Source organism: Pseudoliparis swirei, chromosome 5 (genome assembly GCF_029220125.1).
Source record: "Pseudoliparis swirei isolate HS2019 ecotype Mariana Trench chromosome 5, NWPU_hadal_v1, whole genome shotgun sequence".
Lineage (NCBI taxonomy): Eukaryota > Metazoa > Chordata > Actinopteri > Perciformes > Liparidae > Pseudoliparis > Pseudoliparis swirei.
Genome location: NC_079392.1, coordinates 4,377,469 through 4,402,936, shown reverse-complemented (window position 1 = coordinate 4,402,936; position 25,468 = coordinate 4,377,469). Strand labels below are relative to the sequence as shown.

Below are 25,468 nucleotides of genomic sequence, written 5' to 3'. Positions count from 1 at the left end.
TCATGATAAAACACTTCATATTCATTTTGCAGAAGCCTTGCAATAGGGGCGTTCAAACCCCATTGGAAAAATTCAAATTGCAACCCTCCCAAACTACTAAAAACATGTTCACTGTTACAGTACACATGCTCAGAGCTGATATAAACTGTTTGCATGGAAACACTTTTTTTTGATTGCCAGCCAAATGGCCCTTCAGAGGCATCACAAACCCTCGTTGAGTCCTTATTGTTATTCAAATTCCTCCTACATAACTGCATTGCCAGATGATTTGTTTTAAATGACTTTTCGACACCTGCGGGAAGCTCCCGGAGATGCTCTTCAGGATTGCAGAGGCAGAAGGTTTGTCTCCAGAAGGCAGCTGCATTGATGGTGATGGGGAATTACACAAAAGCCCCGTATTCTCAAACTCATTCTCTTTGTGATCATGCCACGATACCGAGGTACTCAAACGTCTAACTCCACAGAGAAAAGTTGCTTTCATTCCTTTTTGTTGTTGTACCGCTGAAGAAATGAGCCGCAGGTTCACCGGCCGGGCGTGGCGGGAACGATACGCGGCGGCTCATGAAACACGTTGGAAAAGCTTTCGAATCGTTTGATCTTGCTGTGAAACGACGGCTCATAATAACGTGCATGGTGAGCTCAAAAGTAATTTCAGTTTGTGTATGTTCTAATATTGAATAGCCATGATTCAACAGATTATAACAGTCAACTGAATTAAAGTGGTCACTGCAGATGCTACAGTAGCAGTAGCACAAATACACTCAGCTACACTGCAGTGTCTAGCCAATGTGTTAGCCACGTTAGCCACAATAAGCTACTAGTCGGACCACACCAAGTAGTATGCATTAATTCGTTTTTTAAATAATACTATCTTTTCTCGAACATTTATTTCCTAATTTAAATGTTAGGTGAAAGTTATTTGATGCCGTCTAGGAAAGAGGGGTACTTTTTTTTTAATGGCATGATCCCGGTCACAGCGGTTCAGTCTGTTGGCCCGTCTCCACCTTTCCGGCCTCGGCCTCCACGCACCCCGGCCTTCTGGGTAATTCTCTGAGGAACAGTGTGTCCTGGTTAAAGTCTTTTTTTTTTTACGATTGAATTGAAACGACCCCCGATGCATCAGCTCGCCGATTTTAAGCTATTATCTTTGCGATGGACCAAATCTGGTGGCGTTTTTACGACAAGCCGGATGGATCTCGGCACAAGTTCTCGGGTATCATCCGATTCGTCTCGATGCAGACGATACGCAACAATCAAATTAAAATAGCAATACAAAACTGCTCTGTCCCACACCTTTTTATCATTTATATTTATCACATAAATGTTGTTTATCCACGGCATTAAGTAGAGTGTTGATTTGCTTGAGTGTTTGCTAAGGGGGGGGTCCTATGTTTGCATCTGTCTCCCAGCGTGTGTGTGTGTGTGTGTTCTGTTAGCGCCGTCTTGCATTCACTAATTCTCGGCAAAGGTTGTTTGCCTTCAGAATCAATTTTAATTGCACAATTATATTTACAAAGCAAAATAAGCAATTCCAGCAGCTCACCCAAAACGGTTAAAGCTCTACGTCAGAAAACCAGTGCTCCCTCCAAAGAAGGTTGTATGTTCACACGCTCTTGTACACACACATGGGATGTGAGTGTATTTGATGAGAAGCAAAGGAAAATGCAAGACATCTTAAATAGTTATAATCTCTTTATTTAATTGAAAAGATAAAAAGAGATATATACATATACAGTATATATGTAAATATATATATATATGTAAATATATATGTAAATGTATATATACAGGACTGTCTCAGAAAATTAGAATATTGTGATGAAGTTCTTTATTTTCTGCAATGCAATTAAAAAAACAAAAATGTCATGCATTCTGGATTCATTACAAATCAACTGAAATATTGCAAGCCTTTTATTCTTTTAATATTGCTGATTATGGCTTACAGCTTAAGAAAACTCAAATATCCTATCTCTAAATATTAGAATATCATGAAAAAGTATACTAGTAGGGTATTAAACAAATCACTTGAATTGTCTAATTAACTCGAAACACCTGCAAGGGTTTCCTGAGCCTTGACAAACACTCAGCTGTTATAAATCTTTTTTTTACTTGGTCTGAGGAAATATTAAAATTTTATGAGATAGGATTTTAGAGTTTTCTTAAGCTGTAAACCATAATCAGCAATATTAAAAGAATAAAAGGCTTGCAATATTTCAGTTGATTTGTAATGAATCCAGAATGCATGACATTTTTGTTTTTTAAATTGCATTACAGAAAATAAAGAACTTTATCACAATATTCTAATTTTCTGAGACAGTCCTGTATATGTGTATACATATATGTATGTGTATATATATGTATATATATACGTCTATATATATATTTATGTATATATATATATATATACTGTGTATATATATATATATTCTGTATATATTTGACAGTGGCCAATAGGTGTGTTCTACGTCTCTCTAACAGTGTAAAGAACAGCCCTCTGTCGTTAGTACGACATTAAGTTGTAGCTTTACAGCCGCGAGTTGACTTTTTATTTAGAATGTAATCAATACTTTCTTTTCTTATCACTCTGGACTCGTTTGGCACTCTCTGGAATCGGTGTTCATGTCTGATCTACTTCACTCACTCTCTCTCTCTTATGCTCTCAATCAGCTCGTTCTGCTTCTCTCACCCTCATCCTCTCATCCTCCTACTACCCCCCCAGTGGTTGAGATCAGCGGAAAGACAAGAAAAGCCTCCGCATGGATGAAGGAATTCATTACTTTCTCCTCCCGCCCTGCACATTGTCCTGTCGCGTGTTCACATCTGATCAGTAGATAATTGGAATAGTTCCTCATCTGAGGGACCTCCCTAACTTTAGACTTTCTGCTGCGCTCATCACTAGCGTGAGTTCACACAAGCTTTTCCTACGCTCTACTAACTCTGGAAAGGAAACACTATCACGTGGAGTCCTTTGGCGTTATATGGCACCGTAGTTCTGACATCGCCTTTTTGCTGGTGGCGTCTTGAAATGTTGCGTGTTAAGTCCAGTTTTGGGATCCATCCCAGCAGTTTTAGAGGCAGTGATGTAAAAAAAGAAGAAAAAGAAGAAGAAGAGGCCCTCCTCAGGACCGACGCATACAGATGCCTCCGCGAGCCGTCGTCAGGGGCTTCTACGCTCGTAACTTCTGCTGCCGGGTTTTTGTTCGGCGTCGGCCATCGCTGCCCCGTCCAGCATTGGAAACTTCATCCCTTACGCCTTGTTTGTGCTCGCCTGCCAAAGAGTTGTGTGTGTGTGTGTGTGTGTGTATACGTGTGTGTGTATGTCTCGTCTAAGTGATGGGGAGGAGGCCTTCTTATAAAGTCCAGGGACAGAAAGGGGAACAGCATTAATCTCAGAGTTCAAGCCTATAGTTGTCACCCTGTGCGGGGGTGGGGGGGGGGGGGTCTGGGACACTGACTTAAATGCTTTTTAGTCTAAACAATGTCTGCCCTGTGTGTTGTTAAAGGCAAGCAGCTCGCAGTTCAACCCTCCACATCCTTTTTTTATTTTTTTACTCGTCATCCGTTGATCAAATATTTTCTCTTATTTTCAAGCCCATTTTTTTTCCCCGTGTCACCTTATTTTTTTATATTTATTTCTTCTTATTACATTCACATCCCGTAACGCAAAAAAAAGAAAAAGAAAATAAAAGCAGAATTTGACATTTTGGGCCAAAATGAAGAGAATCCCAACACCCTTTGTCAAAAGAGTTTTCAATTGTTACTCAGAATGTAACTTTTCATCAGGCTCAGGTCAAATTAATTCTTCAAACATGTGCGTTTCCACTTAGTTTTATCGTATTATTCTTCGTCTACGACTATTCTTTCCATTTCTAGAGAGCATGAACATCTCAGCGTGGAGGCAATTTGATCAAATCCGCTGTTTACATCCCACCATTCTAATTTGGTGTAATTTGCACAACCTTTTGAGAGAGGAAAAAAAAGAATGAATGAGAGTCATAAAAGGAGAGAGAGAGAGAGGCAAAGATAACCTTCCAGGCTGTCAGCAAAGGATTACTCTCCTCTTCTGTTAAATGAGAATTCCATGTCTGTTCCGCCTTCACCGGGTTTTCAAACGCTCCGTCTGGCCCCCCCCCGATGCCTTCCAGTAATGTAATTAAGATCCATAAGCTTTTTTTCCCAGGAATAAAGGGGACTGAAAGAGGGCATGGTTCACTGAATTTGAGAAAATCTGTGTGTGTTCTTGTGTGTGTGTGTGTTGGGGGGGAAGATGGATTGATGGAGGGGTGGCGCAAAGGAAGGTAATAACAGTTGGGTCCCCTCTCCCCCTCTACTCAACCATTTCTTGCAAACAGACATGAAGAAAGGGTTTGAATTGTTTCCTATCCCCTCTAACACACACACACACACACACAGAGTCATGTCTCTCCCGCTACCACCTCGACTCCCATTGAGATGCTATTGTGTTGCCATAGCGTCCGTGGGACCTTTGGGAACCGAGCTCCAACCCAAGAAGCTGCTCCCTCTCCGCCGAGTCAAAGAGCGCCATGGCTGCCGGGGCGGCGGATTGTTTGTTGAACGTCTCGTAACTCGTGTGTGTTCGTCGCAGATCAGTCACGAGTTGTTTGCGTGTGTTCTTCGAGAAAAAGATGTCGGCTTTTGAGAAGACGCTGAAGGTTCTAGGGAGATATAAGATACAGGACGATGCGCCTTGAGGACGATGTCAAAGCCAATGTCTTCTTTCAGCTGGAGAGAATGTGTGTGTCTCTGTGTGTGTGTGTGTGTGTGGATCAGAGGCTTGTGTACTCTGCTGAGAGACTTGGATCTTCTTTTATGTGGAACAAATGAAACAGTCAGTAATCCTGCTGAGTCCATTGCAGCCGCTCACAAGTTGGCCAAGGGCGACTTCACTCAAAAACTAATATCCTCGCATTCTAGCAGAAATAAATGTTTTTTTAACCAACAGAACACGTATCCACAACGACTTTGATGGTTGAGTTCTTCCTTGACGTTGAATATGCCAAAGCGTTGGTTTAATCCAGTTTCTTAATTGAGAGGACTTTTCAGCTTTTCTCTGATTTACCATCGGGAATTGAAAAACCTTTTTGTAGTTTGGACTACGGGTGAGAAAACTCGTAGATGACGGAAGGTTGTAGGTTCATTATTTAAGTTGGGAAGTAGCAGTTTGGGCAAAAAAGTCCCAGCTCAAGGTACCTACATCGCGGGAACCATCTCCTCGACCACTTAGCGGACGCCGTCCACTGCTCTGCCGATGAATTCATTCCACGAGATACGATTTGAAAAGGAAAAAACGATGTTCAGCTTTTCGCTGTCGTCGGCTCTTGTGGTCCTTATCGAACGTAATGACTAGGGTTGGGTATTGAAAAAAATGATTGTTTTGAACATCTCTGGTGACTCCGCCCTGTCAGCAGGTTACGATAGCCTATCATGTTTAACTCTGAAAGCGGAGGCATGCGCCGTGCACATCAGCGATCAGGCTGGGCGCGATGGGGAGACGGTCCCCCTGAAAACATTAGCCACGAGCTACGAGCTACGAGCGTGATAGTCTGATATCCAGGGGCGGTTTTTCCTACAGGCGGTTATTAGGGCGCCATTCAGAGGGGGGCGCAAAAAAATGATGGAAATTCCGTTTTCGTGCAAAATCGTTTTGAATTTTTTTTCTTTTTTTGGGGGGGGGGGGGCGCCACGAGTGAAGCTCGCCTAGAGCGCCAAATGTGCTAGGGCCGCCCCTGCTGATATCCGTTTGTTGTCAGTGCTCCATGAGAACGGATTTTACGTTTTTAATGTCGTCATTGTCAATCTGTGTTTTGTGCTTTGTATTTTTATTTTTAAGTATCGGTTTAGGCACCGGTATCGTTTTAAAAGTACCGGTTTAGCACCGGCATCGGAAGAAAAACCAAACGATACCCATGCCTGGTAATGACTTCCACTCTCGTGCTCTCAATCCTGTCATTTGGTTCACGGCCTCAGAGCCACGACCCCCCCCCCCCCCCGACCCCCACCTCTCCCATCACCGTACTGTTTCCCCCACTCTATAACACATGTTTCCCTCTCCTCTCCTTTGTGTGTGATTGTGTGTTGCTACACTCGGCCATCTACCGGTGAGCTATGGCCTCTGAGTGCTTTCGGTTGTAGTAAGGGAAATCAACTTTGGCAGAGCTGTAAATTATTCCTCCGGAGGGCTAAATTGGCGGCGGCCCACACTCGCTCTCATCTGCCATACTTTTTTTTGTGGGGTGCCCAGTCGGCTCTTCTTGGGTCCTTATTCGTCAGGTCTTGAAAGGCCCCCGGCCACCATGGGCCACATAAAGAGGTTGTTTAGTGTGCAAGGAGAGAGAGATATACAGAAGATGTACTGGAGGGCGATACAAAATAGGGCGGCGGCGGGGGGGGGGGGGGGGGTATCGAGTAGATACTGTGTAAATTAACATAGGATTTTTTTTTGGAATTGTCATTGTTAGCTTAAATACGACATGTTCTCACTTTTTCATGTATGCATCCGAGATTTCCAAAAATGTTTGTTCATGGACATTTAGTTTAAAGTCCTGGAAAAGAGTTGTATTCATATGTTAATTAACACAGTATCTACTGGATGTTTTGGAAAAGTCATCGTTCGCTTAAATACGACATTTTCTCACTTGTTCATGTCTACACCCGAGATTTCCAAAAATGTTTGTTCATGAACATTTAGTTTAAAGTCCTGGAAAAGTCCTGAAAATCCATTAGTCAACATGTGTATGAACCCTGCTACGAATACTTCAGTGTCTTTACTCTCCGGTAAAGTCCACTTGTTCTTCACATGCTTGGTTCTTGCTTGTCAAAACCGTTTCGTCACATATTTGACATATTTGAATGCAACATTACTCACTTCCTCTTCCATTGACCACAGAGGGGTTCTCAATGTGAGGCACATTCTGGTGGTCCCTGAACACATCTCCACCACAGATCACCAGTAGGAAGCGAAGTGGAGACTCTTTCTCTTTGCTCCGCCGTCTCTTTGCTTTTTCCCCCCGACCGCGCTGCATTGTAAATGCAATCTTTAGAGCTTTGTTTACACGGCAGACAGGCCCTTGCTGTCTTGTCCCCCCCCCCCCCCCACCCCTCACTCCTTTACCGCCAAGCAAGAGGACTTCCTTGCATTCTGATCGCGGGCCTGTCTGTTTCGCAGAGACTCTAAAGAATACTAATCAGCCGGGCCTCCTCCGTATGCAGACTCACTTCAGTCAAGGATGTCTCGAAAATAACAGAGACCGTATCGCCATCGCTTATTATGGAGCGAGAGCGAGGCTTCGCCGTAGCGTCGAGATGAGTCGTGTGTTACGGCTTCTGGTGTCGAGGTTTTTTCCGAGAACTTTTCACTGGACCCAACTGAACTTTCAGGAGTGTCGTAATGATGCGTACCCTGGTGGGTTTGGACCGCAGCAGGAGGACTAGCGTGACCTTGTTGGACCTTTTTTTGGTTCCTGGGAGTCAAAAGGTCACTTTCTGAGAGGTAGTAATGGTCTTCCAGCAAAGGAACTGATTCTTCTGTCGATATCCGGGGAAGGGGTGAGAATTTTTGTGTGTGAAATCTCTCTGGCTTCTTTCGTAACGGTTACATAACAGACAAGGCAATAAAGAGATGGAAAGAAAAATGCCAAAGCAGATAGAAACTTTACGGAATCTAAAGGATTTAACGGAGATGAAACCAGGAGAAACAAAACTCTGAACCGACCTTTTACATCGTGTTTCTCTCGATGTTTGAGTTGACGATGTGGGAGAGTAGAAAAGCATCGATGCATGGAAGTCACCAACACCCTCTTGTTACCGGTGTTGTTGTCTCATCACGGTCATATTCATTGACTGTGTTATAACTCTGTAACGCTTCATTCTCGTCACATGACATCTATTGTTCTCTCCATCCTGCAGAGGGATCCTCCTCTGTTGCTCTCCTGAAGGGTTCTTCACCTTTTTTAAAAAGTTTTAATTTCTATTTCTTGGGAGTTTTTCCTGCTCCGATGTGAGAGGTCAAAGGTCAGGGATGTCGTACGTGCACAGACGGCCATTTGTGATTTTGGGCTATGCAAAGTAAAATTGAATTGAATGCAAAACTCAAGCTTTTGCTCTCCGCCCTATTTTGCGTTAGCTTTGCTGTTTGTGTGATGCAACCTGGCGGCTACATCCGCGTCTGCAGCAAAACCATCGACAGAAGTTGCATGACCCTAACTGGAAGGGGATAGTGTGGTGGCGATATCGGCGGGTGGTTTGCGAGACAACATCGTTTTGAGAGTCAACACTTCAAATAATTGTACGGTTTGTTATTCGTTGTACATTATTCCAATCACTCAGCTAGATTTTGGTGGGCCAAATGGGTTCTCTCTCTCACCCCCCCCCCCCCCCCCCCCCAGGGCCTGGCACAAGCTGAACAGAACGCAAACACACAGAGAAATTAGAAAAACATCATCGCCATCCAGGGGTACTTTTCCAAAAATGCTAATGAGGCATTTATGAGCCGTTTCCTCGGCTCGTGTTTTTTAAATTATTATTCTCTCCTAGAATACGGAAAGACGGGCCCATTTCGGAGCGAGTGAGGAAGAAAAGAGAAGAAAATGAAGGAATCTGAAATATGAAAGGCATCTCTTGTCCACACATGGACACGTTTTAAATACCCTCCAGCGGGGATGCCGTTGCCTTTTGTGTGTGTGTGTGTGTGTGTGTGTAAGCGTCCCTGTTGGATACGGCTCACCTCGCCGCTCCATAAGAACCGACAGTTACAGCTGATGAAAGGGGACGGGGGGGGGGGGGGGGGGGAGGGGGTTACTGCCGGTTCTCGCGGCGCGGCGGCCAGCAGCATTTCCATTTGGGTTTTTTTCCGCTCGGAAGCCGAGTGTGAAACTTTGATGAAGAGCAATTTGCATCTCTGGATGGCGATGAAGAGGTCCGCTTTGTTCGCTTCCAAAATCGGAGAGCCGTGCCCGCACACTGCCGCTGGCTCCGTTAAAACCTCCACCGCCCCGACCACCAACCGGCACCCACCCACTCTGCCCTCCACCCTCCACCCTCCTGGCACTCCTCTTCGGCCGCTCCGGCCAGCGGCTATTCCACCGTTGTGTCACGTGGCCAAGAGCACCTGCTGGGAGTCCTTTCATCAAGCCCTCTGTGGGGCTTTAAAAAGTGATCCAAGGGCGACCCCCCCCCCCCCCCCATCCTCACACACACACACACACACACACCTAAAACTAGACTGATGGGTCGAGACACAGATGCAGAGATAGTGTGCATCCGTCTGAAACAGTTTGTGGATGCACCATCAGGCCCCGCCTCCTTGGTCGTGGATGGGAGGAGCAGGCAAACGGTGCATGACACTTATTTTCAATTTTTGTTATCCTTAAATCGTCAAAATGCGCCTTTTTGTAAATGATGCATAATCGTCGTAGAGCACATTTAAAGAAGAAATGTTCCCCGCTGCCCCCCCCCTTTCTTAAAAACTGAACAAATAGTCCCCCTGTGGCCGTTAATGAAGGGGGATGGTGTGAGAGACAGCGGAGGAGGAGGGAAAGACAGCGCCGTTTAGGATGTGTGTGTGTGCGTGTGGGTCTCTGTCTGTGTGTGTGTGTGTGTGTGTGTGGTAATAGGGTTGAGAGTGTCTCTGTTGTATTTGTATTCCGGTGGCCCGGGGTATCCGTGGATACACCTAGGTGATAGGGAAACATGCAGTAGGAGGAAATGGGAAAACAGTTATTTCACAAACGTGCCCCCCCCCCCCCCCACACACACACACACACACACACACACACACCCCTTCACCCTCCACCCTCCCCCCACCCGGATACCCACGATGATTAAAAAAGAACCACACAGCGAAAAAGGTAACTTCGGGTCACTTCTCATTGAATGGCTACATCCTCTTGAGAGGGATTGTTCCTTATATCTATCTCAAATATGTATAATAATACAATTATTGTTGAAAATGGCAGAAGAAAAAAACCTGAACTAATTCCCTGTTGTACATTTTATAAGAATTACCTACAAGACTAGAACTTGGATACGATTACAGGTCTCTTATTTTGAACCAAATATATATTAATATCTCATATCTGCGGGTCAATGCTTCTCCATAACCTGAGTGAATATTCAATAAGATTAAAGCTCTCTTATTTTGTAAATATCTGAGCTATCTGATTTTACATGTATTTCACTTTAACCACATTTATATTAATATATCATATCTGAGTGTCAATGCTTGAGTGAATATTGTTTAAAGTCTTCACTGAAGTAGAGTTGGCACTCTATTGAATTATGCGAGAATATATTTTTATGTATACCATAGGAATTTTTCACCGCCTCGGCATTTAACCTTTTATTACCTTTGCAGTGAAAATGTGGAAGGTTATGTTTTGATCGCCGTGTATTTATTTATTTATTTGTATGCGTGTTACTCGCATAACTCAAAAAGTATTTAACCGAATCGCATGAAATTTGGTGGTATGATTGGTTATTATCCGGGGAACATTTGATTAGATTTTGGGATCGATCGGGTTAAAGGTCAAGGTCATGAAAATGTCAACATCTTCTTGAATCGCATGAAATTTGGTGGGTTGACTGGTTATTATCCGGGGACCATTTGATTAGATGTTGGGATCGATCGGGTCAAAGGTCACGGTCAAGGTCATGGTCATGAAAAGGTCAACATCTTTTTACAATAGTGAGGTCAATTGTTATCTAATTGGCATGCAACTAATGCCAAAATGTTCATATTTCAATGCCCAATCTTGTGATATGCGAAGGTATGCGCTCTACCGAGTGCCCATTCTAGTTAATACAGTTATTCCCTCTTAGTGTGTTGTCTCAGTCATCGTCTTACATGTAATGCATAAATGCAACTTTAAATATGAGCCTTATAGCTCTTACTCTTAGTAATTGAAGGAGTAGAAATTCCTCACCCAGCATATATATCAGGAAGAAAATAAATACTTTTTCTTGCCAAATTCAAATTCACTGACATTGTAACACAATACTACTACAATAATGTGTTATTTGGTCATCTTGAGGATTTGGAAAGTCAAATTCCAATATATATAGATATATATTTTTAAGTAACCACAGGCCGCTCTCTTCCCCCTTCAATCGAAGTGGAGATGTCATGAGATTATCCCCGCCGGATGAGCTCATTCATTTGGCGGCTTTACGAGGTCTGATGACTCGTAAGCCGACGAGTCAAACGGTTCCAACCGCATCCCCGTTATCGTCTCCTCCCGACTAACGTTCCCAAATCAAGCAGCTTTGTGAGCCAATGAAAAGAGCTGAGTCATTGTGTCATTTCATTCATGAAGTCGTCGACGACGATGATGATGATGATAATAATAACTTTATTTATATAGCACCTTTAACCATCGCCATATTCAACAGTGTGTCTGTAGACACACACATGCACACACATATACACACACACACACACGGATATGTATCCGTCACTATTCTCTTCCAGCCTCAGATTCCGATGTTTTTTCTTGTCACATTGAGGCTGCCCTCCCCCCCCCCCTCCCCCCAGGGGGGAGTTTGTTATTCACTGAACTCCGAGGCTCAAGATGCTTTCATCCAGGAGCTGTTTCTGTTTGCTTTCTGTTTTATTTTTCTAATCGGCGATAACCAAGCGAGCAGACAAAAGAAAGGAAGGAGGAGGAAGGAAAAAAAACATGTCTTGTTTGCCAAAAGGGAAGAAGGGGGTGGGAGCAAGTTCGGGAAGGGGGGGGGGGGGAGGGAGAGAGGCGAAGCTGAACAAATGAGGGCGGAGGGAACGAAGGACCGAATGAGCGTGGCTGGGAAGACAAAGGATGGGAGGAGCCGTCTTTTTCGCTTTTTTTTCCGCTGAGAGCTGAACACGGAGAGGCGGAGTCACACACACACACATAATCACAATCCACCATCGTTATCTGGAAGCCGGTTGGCTTCTTCTTTTTTGATGTGTCTTTGTCCCCTTCTCTTCCACCTTAACGCGTATGCACACACACACACACACACACACACACTAACTCCCACACTGACCTCTTGTGGGTCTCTTTTGTTCCTCACAAGTGGAATGGATTCTTGATGAGTGTGTACCTCCTCTTTCATCTGCAGTCGCTTTTTGTTGGACCATCCCTCCCCCCCCACCCCCCTCAGCCACTCCCTACGACGATTGCTGATTACTATTTATTTTTGTGTGTGTTGATGATGAGCCCGGTGGTCATGTGTCGTGTGGGCCGACCGCGCAGCGTGTGAGCCGGGTTTGGGGATTGAATGGCGGCGGTGGAAGTACACGTCTCACGGGGAGTTTCCATTCAGACGACCAGCGGGGACGATGTCCAACGCTGAAAGGCTTTTTTCCCCCTTTGTTTTTTTTGGAGGGGGGGGGGGGCTTACTCTTGTCAGTCACTTGCTAGATGTGTTTATTATTATTATTATATGGCGTTAATGAATTTGTATTTATTATTTTTTTACTTTATTCCGCCACATTAATTTTGGGTTTTGCCACCGATTTGTAATTTTTTTATTTTTATTGCCATAATCATCAAGGTTATTAATCGCGCTGATAGAGAAGTGCTGAGGAATGGATTAACCGCTTTATATTTATATATTTACAGCGTATAAGATGTGTGTGTGTGTGTGTGTGTGTGTATACGACACACAACTTTAGGTTTAAGAAGCTCCATTCAATATCTACCCCCTTTTCATGGTTCAAAAACATGTACACACCGAGTACACGTTACTGTGTGTGTGTGTGTGTTGGAAGCTGGTCTAGTCTACACTTTGTACTTTGACTTTTTTTTTTTTCTTCTCTTATTTGGTTTAATTTTTGTTCCATTACTTTTATATCAATATGAATATATAATCTTCACACGAATAACATAATGTGACAAACTAAATGCAAAGAGGCAGTGAAAGGAAAGAATAACCTCGAGGCCGTGTCCGGTCGCTTCGTGATGACATCGGTCAATCAGCAGCGACTGACAGCTGCCCGCTGCATGCAGAGCCATAGAGGTGCTCCATGTGTGTGTGTGTGTGTGTGGGAGGGGGGGAGGAGCCTGAAGGATTGACGGCCCATATCATTAAAACCATGACCCTGTCTAGGAAAGTGAACGTCTGATGAGATTGGAGTGTCAGAGTGGGACATGGGAGAGGGGATATATATATATATATATATATATATAGTGTGTGTGTGTGTGTGTGTCTGTGCATGCATGTGCATGCATGTGAGTAACAGGGCTGGTATCAGTGTCTGAGTGTTTAATAAATCAATGCAGGTCATGTCTGAGAGCCGGATCTCACCGAGATGGCCTGTTGTTAGGGGATTTGGTGTGTGTGTGTGTGTGTGTGTGTGTGTGTGTGTGGTGGACAGTACAGGAGCAGTGAGGTTGCTCTGTGCATATGTCATCTCTAATGAGAGCTGCTGGAGCAGTATAGGGTATGACCTCACCGACGCTCCAGACGTCTTTGGAAAAGAATACCACCATACACACACACACACACACACACACATATCAACACGCACACAATAATAGCACCATTTGAGTCTGCCTGTAAACCTCTACGGAGGATCCAGGAAGGAGGGAATTCGTAATTTGTGATATTGGGCTGTATAAAATAAACTGACTTGAATTGAACTATTGAGCCGCCTCACCTTTTTAAAAGCTACTTCGTTAGCATCTCTGAAGCTAACGCACGTCTTCGATCTCACTGACCACAGATCCACTTTAATAATAGCAATAGGAAACCTGGAAAAGTCCTTGAAAAAATGTTATCACAAAAGCTTTGGTAAAGTTATGGAAATGTGTTATATTCATATGTTCATTTACACTGAGGTTGAAAAAAAAAAAATGTAAAAGAAAGACGCTCAAGCCGGCATACGCTTTTATACTGGCGGTGCAATATCTTTTTTTTGTGGGCCTTTCGTTGCTCGTATACGTTTGATTGAATAACAACATAAGTAATTTTGCAAAGTCTATAAGCTGAACTGCTGAACTGTGATTCCTCGCTTATGTAAGGAGGACGGCGGCTCGGGGACCCGTGATGTAACAGGATGTAGGAGGTCTGAGCCCTTTGGCGAGCGGTTTATGCAGACGCCGTCATCCTGGGAGTTCAAATCCAGGGATCTGGGGAACACACAGAGCCAAGAGCACTACGGTCCAACAGGCCCAAAGGGATTATTATTATTTATTTATTTACCCTTCAGCCAACTTAAAAACAAAATGTGACTACACGTTGAAATATTTGGCGATAAAGAGTTTTATAGAGTTTTACTCTGCATATCTTTTCAAAACAACAATAAAGTTCAACCTGTGCAAAACAAAACTAGTGCAGAGTCGACACGTTTTATCATTATTATACGCGGCAATGACTTTTCCACGACAACTCCTTTTAAAACGGGCTTGATACGGCCACTCTCAATTCATGCTCAATGTTGAGCTCTTATTTTGAAGGGCAACAGCAAAAAAGCCGATCTCACGGCGGTAGGATGTGGCACGTTGCCATAAACGCTGTCACGTTAAAATTTACACGAAAGTTCAGGCATTTCGCTCTTAATTTATTAATTACTTAGTTTTATGTCCGTGTACTTTGTAATATGGGAAGTTCTCAATAAAGTTCTTGAAATAAAATAAAATCTGCATTTTCCCCTTGCGCCAGTAATGCCTTGTCGCCCCACTAGGGGCGCACACCTCACAGTTTGAGAACAGCCTCTCCTCCGCCGCCATCGTTAACCCCTAACGACAGAAATGTGAGTCGCAAAATTCTCTGGAATGCTTATAAAACGGAGAGAAAGTGACACAATCTTTATTTGTTCTTCCTGAAATGAGTAAACAGTCGCAGAGGTACTGTTAATATTATACGAACAGATTTATGAGGACTCTGGAATCTTGAGTAGGAGCGACTTCCACCAGCGCCTGGAGGCGCCTGGATGTTATTTCATTCTATTTTTAGACATCTACCGTTTTGGAAATCCTCTGCAGCGAGACTTACCAAAGACGACCTGATTGGTCCTCAGAGAGAGAAATAGTGTTGGTGCAGCAATGGAGAGAAGGTGCATACACATGATGGAGAAAGGACGCATATTGCAGGGTTCGTACGGTCATGGAAAACCTAGAAAAGTTATGGAATAAAAAAACTTGTTATTTACAGTCCTTGAAAAAAATCTAATCTCAAAAGTTTGGGAAAAGTCCTGAAAATATTTTTGATTCACATCATTTACGCTGAGTTTGAAATAATTAGTATGTTTTTTTTTAAAGAAAGGCGCTCAAAAGATAAGCCGGCATACGCTTTTATACTGGCGGTGCAATTTGAATACTTTTTTTTTTTTAACGCAACTCAGCTGAAAAGTTTGGTAACCATAGCAACGGTAGCTCAGGGATAAACCACGACCATGTACACACCGAGATTTCACAAAATCAAAGTTATGGAAATCCATTGGTCAACACAACCTGATATTCCCACGTTCACTGGTATTTAAAACATGTTAAAGGGCCAACTATGCCATAATAAAACCACATTATAATACAATGTGCATTACGCAGGTCAATATGAGGCATAATGCACTGTAAAAAAGGAGTAAACCATTATAATATACAGTTATTGGTACAAAAGTAATATCAGTTAAAAAATATACAGGATCAAACACACGTAGAGTTGTAACTCCACCACAGACCGGCCCAGCGCTCCAGATCAATTCATTTTTTCCCGGCACAACGCGAGCCCCTGAACGCAACACGGATGGTGTTTTCAGCTTCCCAGAGAGGTCGAGCGAGGTCAGTTTTTCCGTCTCTTTCATCCCCCCCCCCCCTTTGAGCTTCAGGTGTGTGTCCTCCTTAACCGCACGATGCAACTGTCAAGCTCAAGTCTGTCTGTGATCAATACCCCCCCCCCCCCGCGCCCCCTCCAAAATAAAATACATCTGGAGTCTTGCCCACGACTCTCCACCGAGGGAGATCATGAAATAGTAACGAGCTTCTTTTGAACCGGTCGGTGGTATTTGATGTGCTGTGAGCAGCATATTATGGGCTGTATTTGATGTGGGCTGAGAGTCCATGAGCTCTCCTCACATCTCGAGGCCCTTTGTAGTCTCTGACACTCAAAGGCACCGACTTCCATTTCTCTTTTTTGACCTTACGCTCACATACATGTTACAATAACGGTATTTTATCTCTTCTCATTCCCCTCTGAGGATATTGAACATATGTACATATCATGACAAATGTGGCCACAGATTTAAGTTACAATAGTTTGGCTTTTTTTTTCTTACTTTTTTTTCTATTTTTTGGAGGGCGTTTTTTCCTGATCCGATGTGAGGTCAAAGGTCAGGGATGTCGTATATGTACATATTTCAAAGCCCTCTGAGGGAAATGTGTGATATTGGGCTGTATAAAATAAACTGAATTGAGTAGTTGTGATCTGATCCACTTCCTTCCACTTCCTTCCACTTCCTGTTCCTCCTTGCAGCGCTGTGCTCTCGTTGTTTTCTCCTCCTTTTTTTAGCCCCGATATCGCTCCGTCTCCAACAGAGTATTGGGAAACTCGACGGGCCTTTAATCTCCTCAAAAGACCAATATTATACTTTATGTCTACTTTACTCCATAACTCTCTCTGTCACACTCACACACACACACACACACACCATTCAGCGAGTGTTTCGCCCTCACAGTTTGCCCCTCTGATGAACGGCCTCCTTCTCTCTACTGACACGCTTCGTTCTTCAGCTCTTTAACCGATGACAACGATGTAGAGGACCATCTATCCCCCCCCCCCACACACACACACACACACATTCATCCATTCTCTATTCCCTCTTGCTCGCTTCTCTTCATGTTTGTTATTTTTCTCCCTCCTTCCTGGATCCTCCGTAGAGGTTTACAGGCAGACTCAAATGGTGCTATTATTGTTTGTGTGTGTGTGTGTGTTTGTGTGTGTGTACATCTGGCTTTGAAGAGCATGCAGTCCTTTCCACGATAACCCGAGGGCAGCCCCGTGGCCCTTCAAAATAACAGTTCCTTCATATTTCGTGCCGTTAAACTGTCATGTTATTATCATGTAATAACGAGAGGAGTAGATACAAGTTACGCCACGAGCAAGTCGGCAACGCCAACTCAAAGCAGGTCTTTTTTTCGGGGGGGGTCTTCATCAGTTCACAAAGACGATCTTCCTCCAGCCTCGACGAATGGACTTTTCTATTCCGTGCAAATAGCCCAAACACAGTTTGATCAACATCCTAAGTGATGGAATACCTGAGCAGAGCGGCGAGGTTTCCCCCGCTCTCCAGATGTCACGGACAGAGAACGGACCGGGCCAATTTGGGCTTTTTCCCCCGTTTCTCCTTTTGCAGTGCCGTGTATTTCAAACCGGGTTATTTTAAAAGCGGATTACTCCGGCTGTTTACATGCCTCGGTCAGGGTGAATCATAGTGTTTATTTTTGGGGAAGAAGTAAGGACAGAGGTGATTTGGTAGGGTCTTGGTAAAAATGATGTGTTTAAAAAATATATAAATATATTCTTATATATTATATAAATATAATATAAGTAAATATATATATGTTATATATGTATATATAAATATATACGTGTATATGTATATATGTATATATATAATATATAATATATAAATACAGATATATATATATATAAGAATCTATATATATATATCCTTATATTTATATAATATAATATATAAGATTTATATGTTATTACATATTATATTATATATAAGAATACATTTATATAGGAATATATATATATATATTTATATTCATATAAGAATATATGTATATAATATATATATATATAACAATACATGTATATAACAATATATATATAAATAACAATATATAATTTTCTGAGACAGTCCTGTATATGGCTCGTTCTTTATTTTAATTTAATCAGATTAAAGAACGTCGGTGTGAAGATGGAGGTGGATGATGTCACTACAGTGTCTGTTGTCTCTTCCACATCTTTTTGTTATTGGGGCAAATCAGCATTTCAGGGACTGCATTCAACAAATCCTAATCAAAGGTGACACGGTGTTCCCTTAGCAACTATTGTTCCCTTTGATGTTTTATTTCCCTTTCACCTGTGCGTGTGTGTAATGAGGTGTGTAAATTGAATGACTTGAAGGTTACCGCTGACCTTCACCTGGTTCCAGGTCGAATGATCATGTTGTCAGGAGTGTGTAACAAAGAATCCTCAGAGGCCAGCACGCATGTGTGTGTGTGTGTGTTGAGTGGATGGGGTGCAGGTCAACACGAGTAGGTCAGCTTACTCACTCATTGATCACGGAGGTCTGCCGAGTGTGACATTAGTTAAATGTCAGCATGAGATGAACACACTCCGCCTATAGAGCAGGTCGTTACTCCTCTCGCTGAACACACGCGTTATTATAACGGCGTGGCTTTATTAACGTATAATATTCATGAAGAGATCTTCTGTCCTGTATTGTCTAATCTCCACTCAAATAAAACCAGGTTATTAACTAAATAAACTCTGAAAATAGATGTATATTATGTGTTAATGAACAGCACTGTATTATAATAAACATGAGGTCTAAGAAGTCCCAAGTGGAGTGATTTAATATGATATAAAAATCATTTTTAAGAGTGTAAAAAGTTCTGAAATCACCCGGTGAGCAACGTTAGAACCTCTTTGGTCTGTGTGCTATTTCACATACATATTAATAACTGTTTCCATCTGGGGAAGGAGTACTAAAATGACATAATGCTTCAAATCTCAGGTGTGTGTGTGTGTGTGTGTGTGTGTGTGTGTGTGTGTGTGTGTGTGTGTGTGTGTGTGTGTGTGTGTGTGTGTGTGTGTGTGTGTGTGTGTGTGTGTGTGCTGCGCCTCCATAAGGCCGGTATAGACTGCTCCATATGGATGACACTCATATCTTATATGATGGTCGTGGGTTCATCACAATGTAAATGTAAGCAGACGGTTGTTTGGGCATCAGCGACTCTTGAGAGGCGATGGGAATACATTTTATTTTTTTATGAGCTGATTTTTTCACACTTTATTTCTTTTTTACACAAATATTCACACATTTCATTTTGTGGAATCTGTGAATTTTTACACGCGTTGTCGTCTCGTTCTCTCTATTTCTTTCAAATTGTTTTAGTTGCATGCATATTTCATTACATGAGCACTTTCAAACAAATCAGTGGGAAGATGTTCCCTGCATACAATTAATAACCATTTATTCAATATTCAAAATAATACTCCCAAAATATGTATTTCTCAGTGTTCAGGATGATGGCGCTCCATAACGGGATTTATTGAAACACGACTATTTCTCACGTCTAGTGGCTGGATGTCATTTTCAAAGTAAAGTCTTCATGCTGAACCAATAATATTTCTTTAATCGTCTCTTTTCAACAGATGATTAAAATCAGGGTTCATACGGTTATGAAAAACCTGGAAAAGTAATGGAATCTTGAAAAAAAATGGAAAAGTCCTTTGAATTTTTTTTTTTAGCCCAGAAGTGTTGGAAAAGTCATGGAAATGTATTATATTCATATGTTATTTTTACGCAATTTGATTAAAAAAATAAACCTTTATTTAAATATTTATTATTTTTAATCGAGCTATTGTCTCCCATTCATTTGTGTCATTTAAGGTTTATACTCGTGTATACACGGAGATTTCACAAGATTCTTCGGTCATGCAAATTTGGTTTAAAGTCGCGGAAAGGTCATGGGAAGGTCATGGAAAGGTCATGAAAAGGTCATGGGAAGGTCATGAAAAGGTCTTGGGAATCCATTGGTCAACATGTGTATGAACCCTGTATAAATGTCCATTTATCTTCATACATCTACACAACCTTTCCCTCCTGAAGTATTCTCTCACTCTGCTGTCTTGTTGTTATCTTTGTCCTTTGCCACTATTCCATAAACACGAGAGTAACATCGTTCATCCAAAGGTTAATTAAGATCATATTGTCTCTGCTCACGGGAGGAAACCCGGCGACTCGATGCCTTTGGCCCCAGAATAAGAAAGTGGGGCCAAAAGGTGAATCATATTATTTCCCCCTACGGCCTCGGGGTAAGAACAATCCGAGTCCAGGGAGCGGCTGTCTGACGTTAGATACGAGCTTTACGCTCGCTGGCTTTTGCATTTGAATTAGTCCTTCTGCGTGTGACGTGTTGTAAGACGTTTTTTTGTCACCTGCACCATTTTGCTTCCCCAATTCAAAAGTCTCATGATGACCAGAGACGTGAGATATGATATGAAGGAAAACTGTTATTTTTGGGCGTCTGATATTACCTACAGTACAGTATTGTGAATTATACTGCCCATATATATATATATATATATGTGTATGGATATATATATATGTATATATATGCATATATGTATGTTTATATATATATATATATACAATGACATCTCTACATAGGTAGAGGCCCATCTCCAGTGTTCTTATGGTACATTGTGTTATCGCATTAGAAGACAAACGGAGGGGTAGAAACCCTTGGAAACCCGTTTCATGTGAGCGCAGCTGAAAACAGTTATGTTGCTCAGAGAAGCTATAAAACTGGCCTTCATTTGAGCCACAAGAAGAACTGCATTAATATTTACAATGAAAATCAACCTGGTCAATGTCTTGACTATATTTTATATTCATTTTGCAATTAATTTGATAAATAAAAGTGTGAAAACACCAAAATGTAGGATTTTATTCAGTATGGATTCAGCAGGAGGAACGGAGACTTCTTTAACTCGACGGTCTCACGTGACTGAACGGCGTTAACCCACTCACCACCGAGCCGACACGAACACCAGCTAACGAAACCCGTCCTCTCACGTCTCCTCGAACACGGCAATTAATATTGTGACCGCGTCATTGTTTTTGAAGTCATTGCTCTTTACTCTTGATTTCAAGTTGCATTTCAATTGCGTCCTCTGTTGCTCCTTAACTGGATTATGAACATTTAACATGGTTATTTACATATCTAGATAAGTACTTCATTATTACCTCCTTACATACGTGCTGACTTACACACTTACGTACTACGTTTGTAATCATTTGTCGGTCGGTTTGTGAAGGTTGATTCAGACATTGTCTCTGTGCTCCAGAGATTTTATCGCATTTAATTAGCAATATAACAGCAAATAATCGTGGGAAAAGTTTAATTCACTATTGATATTAGCGACCAGTAGAGAGTAGCCGTGTCTCATGGATCGTGGAGGTCTGGATCGTGGTCCATGCCTACTATTAATTACTCCTACACTCTGTCATCTTCATTGAGTGTGTTTATGTAACTCTGTAACGCTTCATTCTGGTCACATGACATCTATTCTTCTGTCTCCTGAAGGTTTCTTCACTTTTTTTCCTGAGTTTTTTCCTGATCCGATGTGAGGTCAAAGGTCAGGGATGTCGTACGTGTTCGGGCCGTAAAGCCCTCTGAGGCACATGTGTGTGATATTGGGCTGTATAGAATATGTAATGAGTTGAAACACCTTTGAGTCGTGTGTGATGTTGCGTGTCTCGTTTTTTGTCCCCGCAGCCAAGAAGACGTGCGCCACCACCGACTTCGCCTGTAAGAACGGACAGTGCGTCCCCGCCAGGTGGCGCTGTGACGGGGAACCGGAGTGTGCGGACGGCTCCGACGAGGCCGACGCAATCTGCAGTGAGTGGCCACAAACACACACACTCACAAACACACACACACAACCACAGACCCAACAGCAATTTTTTTCTGAAGATGATTTTGAAAGGTGGTGATCAAAGAGCCCTTTGAAGATTCTCAGAGTAGTGTGTGTGTGTGTGTGTGTGTGTGTGTGTGTGTGTGTGTGTCTGCAGAGATTGGGTCGATGCTGGTATTTAGTATTCATCGCCAGGAGAATCTCTGTCATTTCATCAGATTAGTGGACTTGTGGTTAAGTCTCATTACGTCCAATCAAGGTCACACGCTGCGACTTCTCTTAACTTTATCGGCAACATTGAACCTCACAGCTGTGTGTGTGTGTGTGTGGTAAATTATCATTGGAATTGAGCAATATGATAAAAATAAATTAAAGGTAGGGTCAGTAATTTTCTTCAATTAGATGCAAACATCTTGTGATTTTACCCTTGTGAGTAGACCGTGGGTCCGTCAGCAGGTCCGTCTTTCAATCAGGGGAGTTGGCGGTTCAATCCCCGCCCTAGTCGATGTGTCCTTGAGCAAGACACTTAACGCTGAGGTGCTCCCTGTAGCTGCGTCTACGCTGTATGACTGTAAGTCTCTCTGGATAAAGGCGTCAGCTAAATGAGATGTAATGTCGGCCGATGGGTGATGGATGGAATGAGACGCCATTGGGCTCGGCCCTTACTCTCCCATTCGTTGGAAAGCAGCGTGGTGCATTTATCCGTTTGTCTGTTTTCTTTGTGTTATTCGTCTCTCTATCACCACCACCTCGTGTTGTTAATACCACACACGTAGGTCTATTCCCTAACACCCTTCAGACCGTCTCTCCGTGAGCCCTCCACCTCGTATCGCGCCCTCTTCCCGGTCCTCTCGGTCCTCTCCGCTCTCTGATCCCAGATCAGTTTTAAGTAACGCGTTTGTTTCAATCGATTTCCCCCGGAGGGAATCGATGGGCCGATCCCCAGGACCTGTGTTTGACTGCTGATTAACTACGGACCTCCGATGGAGCCTCTGGACCCCCCACCACCACCACCCTGCCCCATTGCCTTACACGTATCTATGCCAACATGCTCCCGAGGAGGTGTCTGTAATTAAACATCTGAACATTATTCTGGGCCTGGAGGGGATTCTGGAGAAAGTGCTCAATCAAGGTGATGCACGAAAGAGTGTAGACACCCACCCCCCCTCCACCCCCACCCCCTTAGCATCATTAGTAGTATTATAGGCACCGTAAAGTCACTAGATGACTCAATAAGCGACAGTTATTCATTTAAATATGCAACATTTGTTGCCATATTAGGAAAAATGGGTTACATAGATATGATTTTATTATCATCAATCAATGAATGTACAATAGAGAATAGATCACTCCAGTTTTACATTGTTTGCTTTTGTTTTTTTGTTTCTTTCTGTCTCTTTTTGGTATGTTTTTTTACACTTCTTGCTCTAAATATGTATAGAACTAAAATGAGCATCATCGAAAAAATCTCCACATGCGATGTCAATTGTCCGAAAGACATCTGTAAATGCCCATCCTGAGCCATCACTCTCCAACAGCTCCATCCATCCCAGAGCACTGGGAAGATCAATCAACCAGCAGTTAAAAGCCCCCTCCACCCTCCAGGTCTCCAGAAGCTCCTGAAGCACTGTGGTCAGAAGTCTCCTACACCTCACCTGCACCTCTGTTCACTTCCACTTCAACACCTCCTGGACCTCCCCCTTTCCCCTTCCTCCCCATCATCCCTCCCCCACCCCCAAAAACCCCCTTCCAGGCCTCTGCCGACAGCCTGACGCCTGACCTCTGTGGTCATGAAGTCCTGTCTGGTCTCAACTCTATCAGACCACCACTCTACCAGTCACCCTGGACCCCCTCGAGGAGCCACAGGTCCCTGCAGCCACGCCTATGCAGCCAACCCATCACCCCATCTATCCATCCGAGGAACCCTTCACTACATCCCTCCAGCATGGGACTTTGTTTGTGGACTCAGACTGCCTTCAATTCCATCATCCTGTCCCAGGGCAGGATCCTCTCTCTGCCTCTGCCCCGACTCACCCCTGCCTTCTGCAGTGACGACACCGAGCAGAAGCTCAGAACAGTGACGTGGGGCTGAAACTCAGGCAGGCGGACGACCACCAGCACGGGTCAAGGCTGTTCTCTCTCCTCTCCCCCTCTGCTGTTACACTCCTCACTGCACCTCTCCCTGTCAGTCACAGCTCTCTCAAAGTTCGCTGTGGACAGCACCTCCTCATTGGACTCCATCTCCCGAGGGGCGAGACTGACCTGAGTGGGAGAGACCCACCACCTGGGTGACCTCTGACACCTGCCTCTGCCTGAGCAGCTCTGACTGTGGTGGAGATGGTTGTGGACAGTGGAGATGGTTGCCCCCCACCGCCCTTTCCGCTGTGTGACTCCCCACTGCAGACTGTGTCTTCTCCTCCCCCACCCTCCCCTCTCTCTCAGGACCTCAAGCAAGACCAGGCAGCATAGGCAGAGCATTCCAAGGAGGCCCAGCAGGATGTTCTTGAAGAGAGGCGATGTTCTGCCTGAGAAGATGATGGATGATTGTACGGCCATCGTGTTGCCATCATCTGCTCCTCCCATCACTCCTCCCATCACTGCCTGGCACACTGCCATAACACAGCCAAAGAGCATCATATGGCTGCGAGGCAGAGAGGTTGCTCGCTGGTTATCGGCTGTCCTGTTCCTCCCCAGGTCACCAGGTCCAGCCAGCTCACCAGAAGGGCCCTCCCGACCCCACCCTCCGACTCCACTCCCCTCTCCTGGAGGAGTCTGCCTCCCATCATGACCTCCACACCATCCACCATGACCATTAGCTCCAATAGCTTTCGGCGCGGTCGGGGAACTCATCAATGGACCCGACTGACGACTGACTCACCCCCAGGACTACCTCTTCTTCTTTCTCCTCTCTCTCCTCTTCCTTCCTCCTTCTCTTCCTCCTCTCCTCCTCCTCCTCCCTCCTCCTCCTCCCCTTGCGTTGATTTGTGTGTTGTCAAATCAAATGCCACTTCCAAAAAAAAAAAAATCGTTTGTTTGTGAAAACATTCATTCTTTGGCAATAAACCTGTTTCTGATTCTGATTCTGATTCTGATTCTAAATGATGCCTACTTTCATTCAAAAAAAGGAAAGTAAATGAACATTCATCAAAAGTTCTCGAGCACCTTCGTCGTTGTTTTACCGCCCAGTGGATCGTTTTAAGGGTTTTACGGGTTTTACGGGTTTTACGGGTGCTCGCTAGTTGCTACCATCACATGCTTTTGATTTACACAGAATAAGCTGTTTCTGGAAATCCTAATTATTCCTCGTCGGATACCTTTTTGAGGTTTTTTTGTATATATTTACTCTCGAGTAGCATCTTCGAGATGCCGCAGTCTACCAATCAGTCCTGATTAGACGAGCTGCGTCTCTGGAGTGTTGCTTGAACTCCATCTCTTTCGGCTGCTGCATATCCGCACTGGGGGGGGGGGGGATTCAAGAGCCCTTATCGCCACCCTAAGTGTCTCTACGGGTTACTGAATTGCAACATTAAGACACTCAGCCACATATTGGACCACACTCTACCGTCCAAATGATGCTCAAAGAAACGGCGGCCGTGGAGTTGAAGCCGTCGGAGGGCGCTTCAGCTTTGTGTCATTTGGAGGATTTTCTATATTCATATCGTCAAAGTCCTCAACGCAAGAAAATGTGGTCGTTAGGAATCTGCTCGGGCGTGTTTCATAGTGACAAAAGGCGTCCCGACTCATTATGAACGATAAAGAGAAGAAGAAAGACGAGTGAGAATGTTGGAAGCCAAGTGAATTCCATCACTTCTAG

The 25,468-nt window shown here is 43.6% G+C and overlaps 1 protein-coding gene across 5 annotated transcripts in view; it reads left to right on the top strand.

Moving 5' to 3' along the window:
- Window positions 1–25,468, top strand: part of lrp8 (low density lipoprotein receptor-related protein 8, apolipoprotein e receptor) — a 137,284-nt gene that overhangs the window by 48,489 nt on the left and 63,327 nt on the right. For all 5 annotated transcript variants that reach the window (XM_056414663.1, XM_056414662.1, XM_056414661.1 and 2 more), the window contains exon 3: window positions 21,516–21,638. In XM_056414663.1, coding sequence (XP_056270638.1) covers window positions 21,516–21,638 — 123 coding nt within the window. The remainder of the gene's footprint in view (window positions 1–21,515; window positions 21,639–25,468) is intronic.